The sequence below is a fragment of the Notamacropus eugenii genome, chromosome 4 (genome assembly GCF_028372415.1).
Source record: "Notamacropus eugenii isolate mMacEug1 chromosome 4, mMacEug1.pri_v2, whole genome shotgun sequence".
NCBI lineage: Eukaryota > Metazoa > Chordata > Mammalia > Diprotodontia > Macropodidae > Notamacropus > Notamacropus eugenii.
This window is the reverse complement of record NC_092875.1, coordinates 236,574,135-236,592,532: the sequence shown is the minus strand read 5'-3', so window position 1 is coordinate 236,592,532 and position 18,398 is coordinate 236,574,135. Positions and strand designations below refer to the sequence as shown.

Genomic DNA, 18,398 nt, shown 5'->3' with positions numbered 1-18,398 from the left:
GAGTATAGGAAGAAAAGATAAGAGGACCTTGGCCTGAAACTTAGGATACCCTCCTGGTTAAATGGTAGGAGAATGGAGAGGAGCCAGTCAGAAAGTTAGAGAAGAAATGATGCAAACGGTAGGAGAATCTTAAAAGTACAATGATGAAAATGTAGTGAGGTTAGAGGAAGAGAGAATGGACTACAGTATCACATGACATGAAGGTGTCAAGGAAGATAAAATCAGATTTTTAAACAAATCAGATTTGATGAAAGGGAGATCCATAGTGACACTACAGAGAATTGTTTCAGTAAGGTGGTAAGGATGCAAGTTAGATTGCAATGGATCAAGGGAGGGAAGAATGTGGCAGCAAAAGGAAAGAGTTTGACAGTGAAAAGTTAGGAACCACATGAGAAGATGGCTCAATGGTATTGGGAAAATCATGGAATGGGGTTCACATGGGAAAAGAGATATAGTAAAGATCTAGGCATATTTGCTAGTTGATGGCAGGAAACCAATAGAGAGGGAAAGAATTAAAATACATAGAGAGAGTGATAATTGATTTAAGAGGTGAGGTTAAGAGAACTGGTAGAAGGATTCGGTTTAGCAAGGAAGGGGGCTACCTCTTTCTCTTAAACTAGAGAGTAAAGAATGAATTGGTGAGGACATGGAAAAGAGGAGAGAGATGCAGGAGGGAACTGAGGAGTTGAGAATTCATTTGGAGACACCTCAGTGTTGTGGAAAGAGAATTGGAATTGGAGTCTACAGACCTGAGTTCAAATCCCAGTTCTTACCTTAACTACCTATGCTACCTTGACTAAGTAACTTCATCTGTCTTTCTTCATAACATGAGGGCCTCAGTTTCCTCATCTGTAACATGAGTGGTTAGACTAAATGATCTTTGATGTTCCTCTCAGCTCCAAATCTATGTGCCAGATGACTATATGTTGGCTGTTCATTAAAACTCGGTGATGTCAGGTTTTCTCTGTACTTTCTTTCGTATGAAAGGAGAAAGCAGATACTTTCACAAGTTGTTTGCTTTATTTTCTCCCCAATAGTTTCTCCAAAGTTAATATATTTGTTGTACAATTTGGAATAAAAGACATGTTTTTGTAACCAAAGGCATTTAAACGCATTAACTGTTTGCGTATACAACTGCATGTTAGATTAGCTTTTAAAATACTTTTATATTTTGAAACTTTATTTTCCAAACACTGATGAGCAAAACTGGGTACTTGGAGCTCATTTTTCTTAGTGTGGATATGCCCCTCATAAAGAAGTATTTTTAGGGAAACATTTTTATGTTATGCAAATTGTAATTGCAGGTATCCTTATTACTTTTTAAATAAGATTTTTTTTATAACCCAGGAGATGTTCATTGATTTGCATAATGGTGAATCTAGAGTGACATCCAGTGGCACAGTTAAAATGTCAAAGCAAAAATATATCCACAAATTCAAACATTTCTGAATTTAAAATGGTACCTTTAAAATATTGAATGAACTATTGTCATATGTTAGTTAAGAGCTAAAATCCTTGCAAGTTTCTTCTCCATTTTCCATTCTTTGCATACTGGCTCCCCAAATTGTGCCCCTCCACAGTTGAATGTCCAGCAACAACTTGAGCTTTTCCTCCTGAGTCACTTTCATGGTCCCAAATACTGAATACTCCTATTCAAACACTATATAAAAGACAGAGTTCAAAGAAACTTTATATAATTCAAGTCTAAGAAACCACAGTATAATACTTTTAGTTGATAACACATTCTTCCAGCTTTCAGTACTCTTTTTTGTTGCCAGATCTAGAGATGATTGTTATCTTTTATCTTCCTTCCTGCTGTGGACCTGTCTCCAGAAGGACTCCAGTTACTTAACCAGGGTTTACAAGACTGGCGATAGAATTCATGCCATGACGGATGTAGCGCAGGACCCCTGAAGCCTTCTTGTTAGTTTATACTCTTATTTGGAACAACTGAATTATACAATTTTTTTAAAGACATCACCATGAAAGAATTGTAATGGATCAATGAGCACCGTGAAGTTTGATATAACAAAGAAAACTAACAGTGACAACAAAAACCCCACAGACATTTAAATATCTGATAAAAGTTTTGTACATTAACTGTTATCTGGGCAGCTGGGTAGTGCAGTGGGTAGAGCACTGGCTCCACAATCAGGAGGACCTGAGTTCAGATCCAGCCTCAGAACTGTAATCCTGGGGAAGTGACTTACCCCTGTTTGCCTCCGTTTCCTCATTTGTTTAAATGAGCTGGAGAAGGAAATGGAAAACCATTCCGAGATCTCTGCCAAGAAAACCCCAAAAGAGGTCACAGAGAGTCAGACATGACTGAAAAAAATTAAGAGAACAACAGCACCTTTACTCTTAAGTAGGCATGAGAAAGAAACAAGTATGTATTATCATCTGCTGTGTTCCAGGCACTATGCTAAACCCTTTACAAATTTTTTATATCATTTGATCCTCACAAAAACCCTGATAGAGATAATGATAACAGGTGCTATCATTATCCCCACTTAGGAACTTGAGAAAGAGGTTAAGTGACATGTCCAGGATCACACAGCTGTTAGGTGTTGATAAGGATGGATTTGAACTCAGGTCTTCCTGACTCCAGATCCAGTGCCCTATTGATTGCACCACCCAGTGGCTTGAGTTCTGACATAAGAGATGTGTGAGAAATGTCTTGATGATTTTATTTGTATGTATTTTTTTAATTGTGACTGCAATTTTTTTTCAAATCAAATGGAAGACATGTTTTTAAATGTACCATTATATTTTAGCTTTTGCAGAAACTTGAAGAAACAGGTTTGGAAACAGAAGGAATCCTTCGAGTCCCAGGATCTGCATCCAGAGTCAAGGTACCCTGCATTTCCTCTGTCCCAACTGGAGATTTAAGTTCAATTCATACTTGGGCCATTTATAGATTTACCTGTTTGTATTTGAATTTGATGTGACATGGACAAAAACAATAATGCTAAGACCTGGCATGGCTTTTAACTCTTATAGTTTATAAATCTGTAGTTATATTACCTGAATTATCTCATCTTATTCGTCAAAGCTACATTCAGTCCAATTCATTTCAATTATTGTTTGGTTGTTTCAATTGTGTCTCACGTTTCATGACCCCATTTGGGGGTTTTCTTGACAGAGATACTAGAGTGGTTTGTCATTTCCTTCTCCAGCTCATTTTACAAATGAGGAAACTGAGGCAATCAGGGTTGAATGATTTGTCCAGGGTCACATAGCTAATAAGTATCTGAGACCAGATTTGAATTCAGGAAGATGAGTCCTGACTCCCATGCTGGGCTGTATCCGCTGAAGCACCTAGCTGCCCCAATTCAACTATTATATGTGTGTACATATATATATATTTTCATATGCAAGATACGGTGGTAACTTGTGGGTATGCACAAAGACAAAACCGTCTTTGCTTTCAAGGATGCCTATATCCTACTGCCAGGATATGATATACTCAGGAAAGTGAACACAAAGCTATTTCCATGAGCAAAAGAGAAATAAACTGGAAACTTTAGGATTAGATATTTGTTCTGCAAACGTGGCGACCAGACTGTTGTCTTGGGTCACCTATGGGTATTCAAAAACACATCCTACAAGAAACTCACTTAAGGTTTAGTCTTAATTATTTCATTCTTGTAAAAACTGGGGTTTTCAGTTGTTGCTTTGTGTATAATATGCTCTCAAGCTGGAAACATTTCTCTATTCTAGGAAGTTAGTAAATATTTTGTAATGCCACATTGTTTCTGTCATTTGCCTTAGTTTGGTTGCTCCATTATCTTTACCGGCTGGCAGAAACCACAGTCACTCATGCAATTTTTTTTAATAGAACTTTTTTCCCAAATATACATAAAAATGGTTTTCAATGTTCATTTTTTCTAAGATTTTGAGTTCTAAATTTTTCTCCCTCCCTCCCACCCTTACCTCTCCCCTCCCCAAAACAGCAGGCAATCTGATATAGGTTATACATGTGCAATCATGTTAAGCATAGTTCCACATTAGTCACATTGTGAAAGAAGAAACAAAACAAAAGGGAAAAACCATGAAGAAAAAACAACAGCAAAGCACGTAGAAATCATATGTTTCAGTCTGCGTTCAGACTCCATGGATCTTTCTCTGGATGTGGTTAGCATTTTCCATCATGAGTCCTTTGGAGCTGTCTTGGATCATTGTGTGGCTGAGATGAGCTAAGTCGATCAGAGTTGATGATCACACAATGCTGCTGTTACTACGTACAATGTTTTCCTGGTTTGAAAACCCCTGTTCTCAGTAGGAAAATTTTGGACATTGTAGGACATAGTTATATTTTTCTTTGATTCTGGTGGTACACTAATTAATGGAAGATGTACCCAAAAAGTCCCTCTCATTAAGTCCAGCTGTACGAAGATTACCTTTTCATATACAGTATTCAAGATCCTGAGAAAGAATGAGTGATTAGTGACTGGTAGAAGGTCACAGAAGACCAGTGGAAGGTGGGGAGTATATACTTGTTTTGGTCCCAAAGCTAATTCAGAGAATTTTCAGAACTAAAGGGATATCTCTTCATCAATTCCACTGTTATATACTTAAAAGAATTTCTATTTGTAGGGGAATTAATAGGGCAGCTAGGTGACATACTGGATAGAGTTCCAGGCCTGGAGTCAGGAAGACTTGGGTTCAGATCTGGCTTCAAACACTGTGTGATTCTGGGCAGATCACTTAACCCTGTTTGCCTCAGTCTCCTCATCTGTAAAATGAACTGGAGAAAGATACTGCAACAACAAAAGGTTGGATTAAAAGAGGATAATAATATATACCGTATAGCACTTGTAGATTTGCAAACACTTTATGTAGATTATCTCATATGGTTCTCACAAAAACCCTGAGAGGTGGGTACTATTGTCATCCACATTTCACAGATGAGGAAACTAAGCCTGAAATAGGTTGAATCAAGGGTTTTTCCTTTTTCGTGTTGTGGATCCCTTCTGTGGTGAAGCCTAGGGAGAAACCCTCCTCAGTATTTTGTTTCTTAATGCATAAAATAAAATATATAAGATTACTAAAGAAAATAATTATATTGAAATAGCAAAGAATTTTTATTTAGAGACCATGGAGTCAAGTTTAAGAACTTCTGGCTTATATGATTACCAAGGAAACCAATTACACTGAAATAAATTAATTAAATATGTATTTTTGAAAGTTCCTGAATCCCAGATTAAGAACCCCCTGGTTTGACTGATTTGTTTCGGTGTCTTACAGCTAGCAAGTATGAGAGGCAGGTTTTGAACTCAGGTCACCTTGACTCCAAATCCAGCTCTCTGTCCTTTGTGTCCACCTACCTGTTCCTAAGGTGGGGTCAGATACTATTCCTTTTTTGGGCACAGAGCAAGAGGAAATACGCTTTTAAATCACAGTATAGGCAGGGGTGGGGAACCTGCAGCCTCAAGGTCACAGGTGGCTGTCTAGGTCCTCAAGTGCAGCCCTTTGACAAAGTTTGAACTCAGTCCTGGTATAGGGGATACAAATTATAAGGAGATACAAAATAAAGGAAGAAATGCTCCTGAAAGAAAAGCCCCCATAAATGTTAGCGTTGTGAGGCCTCCACTCTGAAGGTATGCGTACAAGAAAAGTTTGTTGTTAGGCACAAGATATTCTTGAGAAAAGGAAAATGGACTAGATGGTGCCCTTAAGTCAAGTCTAAAAGTCTAGGTCTGTAGTTTCTGTGAAGCATACGCCTGAATCATGAATCTTGGCCCCATATGTTCTTATACAAAAATCTGAAGGAGAGCACTGGAAAGGGAGGAAGAAAGAGAGAGAGGCAGTCAGTCCGTAATAGGCACGTTCTAAATTTACAGATGAAAGATAATGCTTTTGAGTTCAATCTTGGTTTGTTTAAAGTCTGTCTAATCAGGCAACCAATCAAAAGTCAAGGAAACAAGTTTCCTAAGCAGAACCAGATCCTATCTTTCCAAGCCTTCATATATTATTGTGACATTTGGATTTGCAGACATTCCAACTGGTTCAGGTGGTGTGTGTGTGTTTAAAAAAAAAACACAACATGTGGATGTGATTAAAAATCTCTTTCCTTTTCATAACCAAGTGCAGAAGACATAATACAAGACATGTTGTATATGTGCGTTACGGCACATTATAAACATTTCATGGGCAATCACAACGTACTCCTAAGCTTTTGTCTGAAAATGCTTACAAATCTTACTTTTAAGTGGGGTTAATGATTCTCCAGTGCCAGATTCTTTGAGGCTACTTTTACATGAGTATATCCCTGAACTGTGGTCAACATGAAAGTCACTGTGTTTCAAAAACAGCCTTTTCTACTGATGGATTTAATAACATTTCAGCCCTTTGTTTCACCCATCTTGTTCAAAAGAAGACTATAAACCAGATATTCTAATCATTTTGGCTCCAAGAAAGCAAATAGGAATTGAGAGAACAATGAGGTGGAGCAGAAAGGGGGAAAAATGTTATTAGAAAGGAATCGTAACCTTATATCTTAAATATTGAATAACTCTGGATTGCTTTTCCTTAGCCAGACTTTTTATTACATTATGTATAACTGCATTTCTTAGCCAGTCTTCTTCTAGTCACGAGTGCAGAACGTAAGTCATGTATTTTTAAATAAAATACATAAGATTTTAAGTCTCCATTTCTCCAATAAGTTTGCTTCAGCCTGCATTCAGAGTTCATCAGATCTCTCTCTAGAAGTGGATAGCATTTTTCATTTCTTGGTAGGTTCAAATTCAACCAGTATAATGACACCAAAAACATAGTTTCTCAGATGTACCACTGTAAAATTCTTGCCCAATTTTTTTTATGTATTAAAAACTTCATTAAAAATTACTGGAAGACTGGTATGGAGAGGAAATCACTGTTTTCAGCCAGACAGGATGCACAGATGCCAAACCAATCTTGATTTGTGAGGCCTGCGCTAGTTGGAAGCAGTTGAAAGCTTTTTCTTTTTCAGTAACTTTCTTCCTAATAAAGGAAGGACACTTGAAGCAAGCACTGGGGAAATATATTTTATGGAAGAGTGTTGAGTGTATGATCTGTGAGATTTTCTTCATTCCAGGTTTCGGTATTTCTCAGGATGGACTGTTTTCTAATCATTTTAGCTGCTATATTGGTTTCCTTGTTATTGAATCTAAAGATTCAGGCTCTTGCAACATTTATTAAAAAAACAACAACAAGAAGCAACCTTTCTCACAAATGAGAGCAACATTTTCTGCCTTAGGGGTGATTTAACTTCGTGAATTTCTTGGTCTCCTATTCTTGTTAACCTTGAACACATAACATGATGTCCTTCACAATCCCCTCTGCTCTTTTTTTCCTTCTATTTGGCAAAATACAGTTTTTACACCTGGTTCAGCTGCCTCCAGACTTTAAGTTGGGCCAACGTTCTGCTATGGCAGAAACGAAGGAGGGTTGGTTTTCTTTCTATTAATTAAAAAAAAAAAAAGCAGCCCCATGGGATTCCCTAGTACTTCTGGTGTTTGAATTCCCCAGACATCCACAGTTTATGTGCTATTTTTAAAAAATACTTTCCCCATCATTGCCCCATTTTACAGATTAGGAAGCAAAGCAGAGGTTTTGATTTGCCTATAGTCACATTATTGGACTTTGAAGCCAGTTTTCTGATTCCAAATCAGATGTTGCCACTGCACTACCTTCCTCTTTTATTTCACTGCCTTAGGACAGACTTGCTAAATAATGCATGGCACGAAAGGAGCTCTTTTTAATGTAACCCTTCTCCCTGCTATTCTTTGCAGTGGTTATGTGGTATAATGGAGTCAGGAAGACCTAGGCTCAGCTCCCACCTGAGAACATACGAGCTCCATGACCATAGACAGGTCTCAGTGCCCTAAGCAACTAAGACTACAAGTCATAGATGATATTTCAAAATTTTTTTATTTTTAGCAGTTCCAAATTCTCTCCCTTGCTCCACTGAGAATGAAAGCAATATGATATGAACTACACATGTGAAGTCATGCAAAATATATTTCATATTAGCCATGTTGCAAAAAAAAAAAAAAAATCCCCAGAATAACCAAAGCAAGAAACATAAAGAAGATGGGGAAAAAGTTTGCTTCAGTCTGTATTCAGAGTTCATCAGATCTCTCTCTAGAGGTGGATAGCATTTTTCACATTAATTATCTTAGGTCGTTATGGATGATTTATTTATCCTGCTTTGGTAGAATGAGTTTCCACTTAGGAAGTGCCCTAAACCTATGAAATCACATGCTTTGGCTCTTTCCTGCGCTCCTCTTCCCCGCAAGGATATCTGCTATACAAAATATATTGATCATCTTACCTCTGTTGGGTTGAAAGTTGAAAAATCAGGGGCATAAATCAGATCTTCACAATTCTAAGGCATCAAATAGCAAGTCATTTTTCTGATGTATTTCAAAAATTTCCGATTTCTGCTGATTTAAATTAGGATGTAGTGGTAAAAAAACAGGGAGCTGTTAATTGATCACTACTTGGCACAGTACCTGGCACATAGTAGGTGCTTAATAAATGTTTTTGATTGATTAGTTGAAAGTAGATCAGACGTGGCCTAAAATTCAATACGCTCCCAAATGAAATCTGGTTGAAATTGTCCACAAGCCAATTATTCTCAGCCTCTCTAGTCTAGTCACCTTCTCCTGGCAATCAGTATCTGTGGAGGGACTCTACTTATATGTGTTTCAAGCAAAGCCTTTTATTCCCTTAATCTCATGTTAATACAAGCAGTATGACATGAGGTTGGCTTTAAGGGGGAAAGCGTTGGAAAAAAGGTGACAGGTAAAAGTGGGCATCCTGAATATAAATCAACCAGGCTTATTAGGCTAATTAGAGCCAAATAATCTTTGAAAACCATTTTCAAGATGTAAAAAGCCAGGAGAGACTTTTTAAGTTATGAAAGCTGAGACACTCAAAAAAAAAAAAAAAGCACATGTGGAAGAGGTCTGTGTGTCTTGGCTGCAAAAGCTTCCAGCACCACTCCTGGAAGATGTCATGATTCTATGTGTGCAGAGAGAAGTAATACCATCTTTACTGGCCATGTTCCGATTCTGTATTCGAACCATCTGAGGGACATGCTTCTTGCTTGAGGCTAGAAAAGGAAGGGGGGGAAGGGGAAAGGGAAGCTTTGTCAAAGCCCGGAGCATTTGCTTTGTGGGAAGAGAAGGTATTTTGCCAAGACCACAGAAATGAAATTATGGTCAGTGAAAAAAAAAGTAGGTATTTATATAGAATAAGTCATGCTTTCAAGATTGTTTTTTTTCTACAAGAAACTATTAGAACACCCATAAAAGACATTCATTTAGCAATTTTTTATTTAAATATTGTCGTTCTCAAATCCCAGTACACAAACCTGCAGCATAGAGAGGCTTGCATTGTAGGTGACCAACCACTGGGGGGGTATTTGAGGGCATAGAATGAGTACTGATAACCTAAAGGCATACATGCACCAGCTGTTGAAGCAGAGGATGCCAGGGCCAGGGATAGCATAGTGCCTATGTATAGGAGCCTGTGTTTAGGGACAGTGCTGGACACTTAAGTATAGGATTGGAATTCAGAAGGACACAGTCAGGTAAACGAACCATAGAAGACACCAAAGCAGAGCTGGGGTGGAGGGCTGTGCTGGAAAGAAACATAACTAGGGATGAGAAAAGTGGATAAGAAGGAGATGGTTCAGGTTAATTGGGAATGTTCAAGAACATAAGATAGAAAGTCTTAAGCCTAGGAATCAATGTGCTTTGGGGGGACCTTTGAAGGAGAGAGAGGAGGTAAAGCCAGAATCAAGGAGAGCCCCAAACCTAAGGCTAAAGTCTGAATACTAGTGTCAGAGTTAGAGCTCAAGGACAGAAGGGAACTAGAACAGTTGCCAAATTGTTTCAACAAAACAAGTCTGACTATTCCTTTTTTAGAGGAGCAGTGGTCTGACCATGGGCAATCAGGATTTTCAAAGCTCTTTACCCTAGGGGAATCATATGGGGACCGACTCCAATTTCTGTTGAAAATGGCAGTTACGCCCAAAGGACTGTAAAAAGTGCATACCCTTTGACCCTGTAATACCACTTCTAGGGCTGTATCCCAGAGATCATAAAAGCGGGGAAAGGACCCACATGTACAAAAATATTTATAGTAGCTCTTTTTGCGGCAGCCAAGAACTGGAAATCAAGGGGCTGCCCATCATTTGGGTAATGGCTGAACAAGTTGTGGTATATGAATGTAATGGAATACTATTGTGCTAAAAGAAATGATGAACAGGCAAACATCAGAAAAACCTCAAAAGACTTATATGAACTGATGCTGAATGAGGGGAGCAGAACCAGAAGAACATTGTACACAGTTACAGCCACATTGAACGATGACTAACTTTGATAGACTTGGCTTTTCTCAGCAATGCAAGGTTCTAAGACAACTCCAAAAGGCTCATGATGGAAAGTGTTATCTACATCCAGAGAAAAATTGTGGAGTCTGAATGCAGATCAAAGTATATTACTTACTCTTTCTCTTTTTTGTTTTATTTTTTTCTCTTGCTTCATTCTATTGGTTATAATTTTTCTTTGCAGCATGACTAATGTGAAAATATCTTTAATGTATATATAGAGCCTCTGTCAGATTGCATGCTCTCTTGGAAACTCAAAAGCACATGGAACTGAATGTTGTAAACTAAAAATAAATAAATAAATTTAAAAAAACAAAAATGGCAGTTCAGAATCTATGTAGTCACTGGAAAGGGAAGGGGATAAGCATTCAGAAACTATGTGCCAGGACAACTAGGTAGTGCAGTGGATAAAGCACTGGGCTCAGAATCAGAAAGGTTCATCTTCCTGAGTTCAAATTTGGCTTCAGACACTTACTAGCTGTGTGACCCTGGGCAAGTCACTTTACCCTGTTTGCCTCAGTTCCTCATGTGTAAAATGAGCTGGAGAAGGAAATGGCAAACCACTTCTATATCTTTGCCAAAACACTCAAAATAAGATCATAGAAAGTCTGAAATGACTGAACAATAGCAACATGGGCCATGCCCTGTACTAAACACTTTACAAATGTGATTCTTTCATGTGATCCTCACCACTAATCTGGAAGATTGGTGCTATTATTATCCTCAATTTACAGCTGAGGAAACTGAGGCAAACAGAAGTTAACTTACCCAGTTTTGCACAAAAAAATGAGGCCCAGTGCTCTATCCAAAAAGTGACCTTTGTTAATGACATTGCACAGAGGGAGGGGGAAGGGAGAACGTCAGGGGGCAGTCATTGAACATTTAACCGTTTCCTTTGGTTGCAGAACCTCCACCAAGAACTTGAAAGCAAATTTTATGAAGATACGTTTGATTGGGACCAAGTCCGAAACAACGATGCAGCAGGACTGCTAAAGATGTTTATCAGAGACCTCCCCAGCCCTCTCTTTACTGTGGAATATCTGCCTGCCTTCATTGCCTTAGTGGAAAGTAAGTGAAAACAGTATCTCAGCATAAATAAACCACGTGTCACAGCAGGAGGCATAAAGCAAGAGAAAGAGAACTGATTAGACATGACCCATGAATAACATGGTGAAAAACACATTTGCGAGAAAGCCTCTGCACCTCCCCTTTTTAAAAAAAAATTTCTAGTTACTTGGGAGCATTTGTTGTAAAAATAATAACTAGCATTTATATAGCATCTTAAGGTTTGCAAAGTGCTTTACAAAATATTTTATCTGATTTGTTCCTCACAAGAACCCTGAAATTTTTACAGATAAGGAAACTGAGTCAGACAGAGGTTGAGTGCCTTGTCCAGAATCACACAGTCAGTAAGTATCTGAGGCAGAATTCAAACTTAGGTGAGACTCTAGATTCAGAATTGAAATTAATTTTTTTTTCCCCAAACATTGTCTTGTTTGCTTTGAATGTTTTACCCTGAGAAACTGATGAATCTGCCTGGTTGATTTCCATGAGCCTCTATCACACAACCCAGGGCTTGAGGTAACTTCAGTTTGCCCAGATTTGCCTGTTAATTTGCTACCAGGTTCCATAGCCCAGAAATCAAGGTCTCTGTCTAAGAAATGGATATTTTACTTCTTCTCTGTTGCCATTATTATATTGTATTTTCCAGGTAATCTGGGTCAAGAGGTGGTGATAATAGCTGTTATGAGAAAAGGAATGAACAGAGACTCTTCTTGACATTTAATTCACTCAACAAGTATCCCTAGAGTTAGCTAAAAATGCAGCCTTCCTCCAGTGGCCTTAGCAAATACAGGCCAATAATCCAGAAGACAATTCAGGCACCTGGGATTTTATATGGCTCCTCAAGTCTAGTTAATAATAATAGCTAGGATGTGGTTAATGCTTTAAGATTTGCAAAGCATTTTGCAAGTATTATCTCATTTTTGTCTTCGCAAAAATCCTTAGAAATAGGTGCTACCATTCTCTTTATTTTATAGATAGACAAGCTGAGTCAAACAGAGGTCAAGTGACTTGCCCAGGGTTATAGAGCTCATTTGTATCTGAGGGTAGATTTGAAATCTGGGTTTCCTGATTCTAGGTCCAGTGCTTTCTCCACTATGCTGTCTACCTACCCCTAATATGGGAAGGTCTATGACTGGAAATTTCCCAACTTTCTCTCTTTCAGTGGAATCTTTATGCAGAAACCTCACATACGCAGTGGGTTGAGAAAGAAAATTGGACTTACTCCATGCCTCAGTTCTCCCATCCATAAAATGAAAGGACTAGATGTCTAAACCAGGCTCTAAAATTTGCTGCAAAGCCTAATTTACAGTACAGACAATTAAAGTACAGTATGTTAAATACTTTGACCAAGGTCTCAGAATTGATCAGTATAAAAACAGGGAGAATTTTTTTTAAACTTTCTATCTAAAGCTTTAATCGCTACTTCATTAATCCCTTGTAAGAATTCCAATTGGATTTTAATCAACAAAAGGCAGACTCATTTACAGACTATGCTCTGTAAAGGCACTGATTGTTCAGGAGCTGCAAAATCGTTAAAATTATTATAGAAGATGGTAATTAGTGAGCTCTTAAATTGATAAGAAAAAACATTGTCCTAAAATTAGTATATTTCCAGATCTTCTTGGTTTTCAACTACCAGTGGTAGAAAAGAAAAGAATCGTTAACTTCTCTATTCTAGAAGGAGAGATTTAAATTTGGGCTCAATTTATCAAAATTCAGTATCATTTGTCCTGTGTAAGAGCTAGTGCGTGGCAGTATGGAATTGTGGCTAGAGAGCTGACCCCAGAATTAGGAAGACCTGGGTTCGAGTCTTCCCATTAACTCATTGATAAAAGTGCTAAATAAATGGTAGTTATTATTAAAGTTTGATAAGTGCTTTACAATTATCATCTCATTTTTATCCTCACACCCTTGGGAGGTAGATGCTGTTAATTATACCCATTTTACAGTTGAGGAAACTGAGTCAGACTGAGATTAAGTGATTTGTCCATCGTTACACAACTAGGAAGTATCTAAGGCAGGATTTGAATTCAGGTCTTCCTGACTCCAGATCCAAAGTTCTTAATCTTCTTTGGTGTTCTGATTTGGCCCATGGATCCCTCTCAGAATCATGACTTTAAAATGCACAAAATAAAATGCATAGTATTACAATAGAAACCAATTATAATGAACCAAAGGTGAAAAATTATTTCCCATTCAGATTTGCAAATTCCCTGAAATCTCTCCACAGATAGTAGATTACAGAGCCCTGCTCTAAAACTGTAAGCAGCCAAAATGCCTACCTGCATTGGTAGAGGGTCATTCCTTATGTGGGAATTCCTTATACCATTGAAATAGCAGGTGTAGACCCTGTCCATATACTAAGATGGGACACTTACTGTGAACAGAACTGACTAGTGTAGAAAGGAGACCTGGCTCCTTTTATTTTTTAAATCATAAACTACAGAGCTTTTCTATTAAGGTTGCTGCCCTAGAAAAGACGGTGCAGGCTTGTGAACCTCTCTCAGAGCATGGCTGCATGATTCAGCTGACAAATGGTTACCGTTCCGTTCTGCAGGTGTTATACCATAACTTGAGGTCAGTTTCAGCCTCTTTAAAGCAAAGTATAAAAACAAATTTGTTTTCTTAGCCCCCACAGTTCACTGCCTGATTGCTGGCCCTACAAATCATTGAACAAAATGAGCCTGGAAAAAATATCCTAGAAAGAAATAGCTATGTGACTTGTAAAAGCTTTCATATTTCTTTGTGTTACCTTGAAACTGAAAAATGCCGTATTCCAGATGACTGATTTGCTATCTGGCAAACTCGTTGTGACATTAAGGAGCTGGCTTGCCACCCAGGGTGAAGAATGACCTTTTGGGCCCCATAGTGTAAACCCCAAAGGAAGCAAATTTTCCCAAAGGGTAGAATCAGACTGTTACGTTGGGTTCTGTTACACATTTAAAGCCAGGGTTTCCAAGGATCCCAGAGGGGATTGGGAGAGAAGGACCTTATCCATTACCATAATTACTTTTCTTTATCCAAAGTTTGCCCCAAAAAAGTCTCATAAAATTAAAGCACTAATAGCCCATCAGTCATAGCTTTAGAAAGGTCTAATATCTTTCCCAGGAAATAAATGACCGATCAGAAATGGAAGAATTGCAGCTCCTTTGCAACCAACACAATCAAGGATTCTATTAACTACAAAAACAGTCGTATGCCTAGGCTTCATCTGTAAAATGAAAGCTAGTCATTTCCCAGTGTAGTCTTTAAACCTTAAAGGCTATTTTGTCATTTACATGTTATTGATTGAGATAAAGGCAAAGGTGATTTAGGACAGAAATGTCAAACTCATAGCCCCTAAAGCTCCCAAGTACGTCCTGAACCAGATTAAAGTATGAGGTATGTCTAACAAAGTAATAAAAATACAGTACAGTGTAGATAATGTTAATTTGTGGTTTCCTATATAGCCTGCAGGGATCTTTTTCTATTCGAGTATGATACCTCTGACTTTGCATATTAAGAGGCATCATGGCATATTAATTAATGGGCCAACTTAGAAAGAAGTTTGAAACTTCTGACATTTACTAACTGTGTGACCTTGGGCAAATCATTTCACCTCTGCAAGCCTCAGTCTGCTCATCAATGAAATGGAAATAATAATACTTCTACTCCTTACCTAACAGGGGTTTTGTGACATTTTGCAAATGTTAAATGCTATTATCAAGAAATCAAACAATGATCATTTCATCTAAAATTCCACATAAAGAAACAGATAAAATTCCAGATAAAGAAACAGAACTCCAGTGTAGATCTGCAACTGTTTTCCTCCAGAAGACTTTTCAGATTCACTTTGTTCAAGGTTACACAGAGGCAGCTCTCAGCCTATGCCTTGAGTATTAAGATAAAAATCTTATTTGTTATTTCGGAGAGGCTATTACAGACATTCCCTCTTAAAGATTCCTGGCTGAATAAAGCGTAGTCAGATCCTTTATAGTATGACACTCTGTTTCATCTGCCTCTGATCAGATATGATTTACAAACTCTGAACTTATCTATAAAGATTCACATATAGATCTTCTTCAGACATGACGTCCCAATTCTAAATGATAACCCTCCCCCCCACAACTGCCAAATTCATATTTAGGGCCACATCGTTCATTTGTTTACATCATTCCACTCTACACACATATGCGAAAGGGTCAGTTTGATCTCCTTGATGAGGTGGCATCATATCATATAATCCAGCACCTTGTCAGGAGAAAAAGTGTTTGCATTTTACTGAAAAGTGTTGCTCATGTATGCATTTCAATGGCTTTCATTCATTACAAAGAAACAAATTTAGACTTCCCTTTTACTTCAGAATTCCCCATTGATTCATCTTGGCCATGATATGATCTAGTTCTCACATCTAAGGAGAGCCCAGGGGTGGCACAAGGAAGTCTGGGTTTTCTGGTGTGCTCTGAATTTTGGCCATAACCCAGAAGATCTTCCACCTTGTAGCAGAATGAGTAGGACTGCAGGGAAAGAGACAGGCTTCTGGCCAAATCTCACACATAAAAGTTACAGAATCTGAGTTGATCTTGTGCTCCTATTAGGAACACAGTGTTGCTGAGTCCCCAAAGATTATCCCTTTTATTTCTATAAATCTGCAAGTTGAGTGTTGGAATTAGGGGTCATTCAAGACATGAAAGCACAGCTTATTATAATCTTTATAAAGCTGTTTACAGTATCAAAGTGGCATAATACATGACAAAGCACTTTGGAAAAGTTTTGGTCGTTTAGAGCTGGAAGAGAAATTAGAGATCAGTAAGTACAACCTCTTCACTTTACAGATGAGTAAACTGAGGCTGAGAGGGAACTGACTCATCCATAGTCATGTGGTTAGTAAATAGCTAAAGCAGGCTTTGAACTCAGCTCATTCTCATTTCAAGCTCAGCACTTTATCCACCATATCACTCAGACGCCTCAGTTCAACGCATATAATAAATCCCTTCAAAATTATAGGGAGTTTTCATTTGCTAACCTGTTCATCATATGTCATAAAGGTGATATGTTATGGTATATAAACAGCCAGAAGCCCTATCCAGTTTGGGAAAACCTTGTATCATTGTGCTGAAGACACTTTAAAAGTTGCCAGTAGCCCTCTAGCAGCACAAGATATTAGCAGGAAGTGTTTTCAGGACACATCTAAGGAGTTCCCAGTATGTGATGATGTTTTGGTTACATTTTTAGGAATCTCCAAGATCAAATTGCAGTTACAAGCTTTGCACCTTTTGATAATGCTTCTGCCTGATGCCAATAGAGATACTGCCAAGGTAGGTCATATCAGCCATATTGCCAGTCATCAGGGCTCTCTGTTAGGAGGAATTTCTTACAGTGAAAGGCACAAAACCTAACATTAACTTGGATAACCCCTGTGACCCAAGGCTGCTACTTTGTGAGCTTTCAGATGTACAAGGGTCCCCAAAAGTTTTAGCGTAGTTTTAAGCCATGATAAACTTAAAACTGTACTAAAACTTTCAGGAGTCCCTGTATAATTCTGGCTATTTAATTGTCTACTTCTAGTAATTCAGTAGATGCTACAGTACTGCATAGATTTTACCATATTCTTGCAAAAAAAACCCAAAACACCTAAAACCTGAATTAATTAATGAATCTAGGCTCCTGAAGGATGTCCTTTCTGTAATTTCCTGTAGCAGTGACCTAATCTTGTATGATTATCATAAACCTGTTGATTTCTGTAAACAAATCCTCATGACTCTTCTTTGTCAGCAATTCTAGATGAATGTATGTGGCTCTCTTGCCCATGGAGGGTCATTTGGATCTTAGAAGTTTCATGGACTTCATTCAAAGATGAATTTATTTAGAAAAGTGAACCTATTTTCAGCCACTGCTACTTCTCTGGAAGTTATGATTATAACTACTGCTACTACTACTACTACTACTACTACTACTACTACTACTATTGTGCTGCTGCTGCTGCTGCTGCTGCTACTGCTACTGCTACTGCTATTTTTGTTTAGTCTTTATTTGTGTCCTGTTCTTTGTTTCTTCTTTTGAGGGCTTTCTTGGCAAAGATACTGGTTTGCCATTGTCTTTTTATAGATGAGGAAACTGAGGCACATAGGGTTAAATGACTTGCCCAGGGTCACACAGCTAATAAGTATCTGAAGCCAGATTTGAACTCAGGTCTTTCTGAGTCTAGACTTGGCATTCTGTCCACTGTGCTACCTTGCTGTTGCTGCTGCTGATACTACTAATATAATACCTTGGCATATTTTTTTTTACTTATTACACTTTTATACTTATTGGTTCTAAATGACATTTTTATGTCATTCTATGGGAAAAGATTCCATGAGACAATGGGTACATTTTACAAATTTTCAGATTATGTAGTGGATAGCTTGACACTGGGCAGGTCATTCAACCTTTCAGTATGCTAGGCAGTTCTCTCAAAGTATCAGTTACAGAGAAGGTACTGACTTGCATTGAGAAAGAAAATTTCTCCAATGGAGGAAATGAGTAAAATTCTTCTCTCTTTGGTGAAGTCATATAGCTTGAAGTCATCTTTGTCATTAATAAAATATTTTGGTCTGAATTTCCCTTTAGTTGATATGTGATGATAGTGACCATAATTCTCATTAATTACAGCCGTCAAAAAGTGGAAAGGGCCGTCTTAGTAGGTGGTGGTTTCCTTTTTGCTGGAAGTCCTCAAACAAAGTCTAAATGTTTGTAGAAATGTTGTAGAAAGAATTTCTATTTAGGGACAGATGGACATTTGAGGCCCCTTACAGCTCTGTGATAAAATCATTGTCCATAGCTTTTATCAAACACATTCCTTCAAATATCTTTTAGTCCCTGAAAGGTTACGAAAATCATGTTTATTTTGATGTCTTAATTGCTGAAGGAATCCATAAATCACTTGAGTACTTTGAGGTTTCAGAACTGAGGTAAAAATATTAGGGACTGAGGG

At 38.0% G+C, this 18,398-nt stretch overlaps 1 protein-coding gene across 4 annotated transcripts in view; it reads left to right on the top strand.

Annotated features, from left to right (window-relative positions):
- ARHGAP28 (Rho GTPase activating protein 28) overlaps positions 1 to 18,398 on the top strand; it is a 195,775-nt gene that overhangs the window by 154,762 nt on the left and 22,615 nt on the right. For all 4 annotated transcript variants that reach the window (XM_072604264.1, XM_072604266.1, XM_072604265.1 and 1 more), the window contains exons 8-10: positions 2,775 to 2,852; positions 11,284 to 11,446; positions 16,658 to 16,740. In XM_072604264.1, the coding sequence (XP_072460365.1) occupies positions 2,775 to 2,852; positions 11,284 to 11,446; positions 16,658 to 16,740 (324 nt within the window). The remainder of the gene's footprint in view (positions 1 to 2,774; positions 2,853 to 11,283; positions 11,447 to 16,657; positions 16,741 to 18,398) is intronic.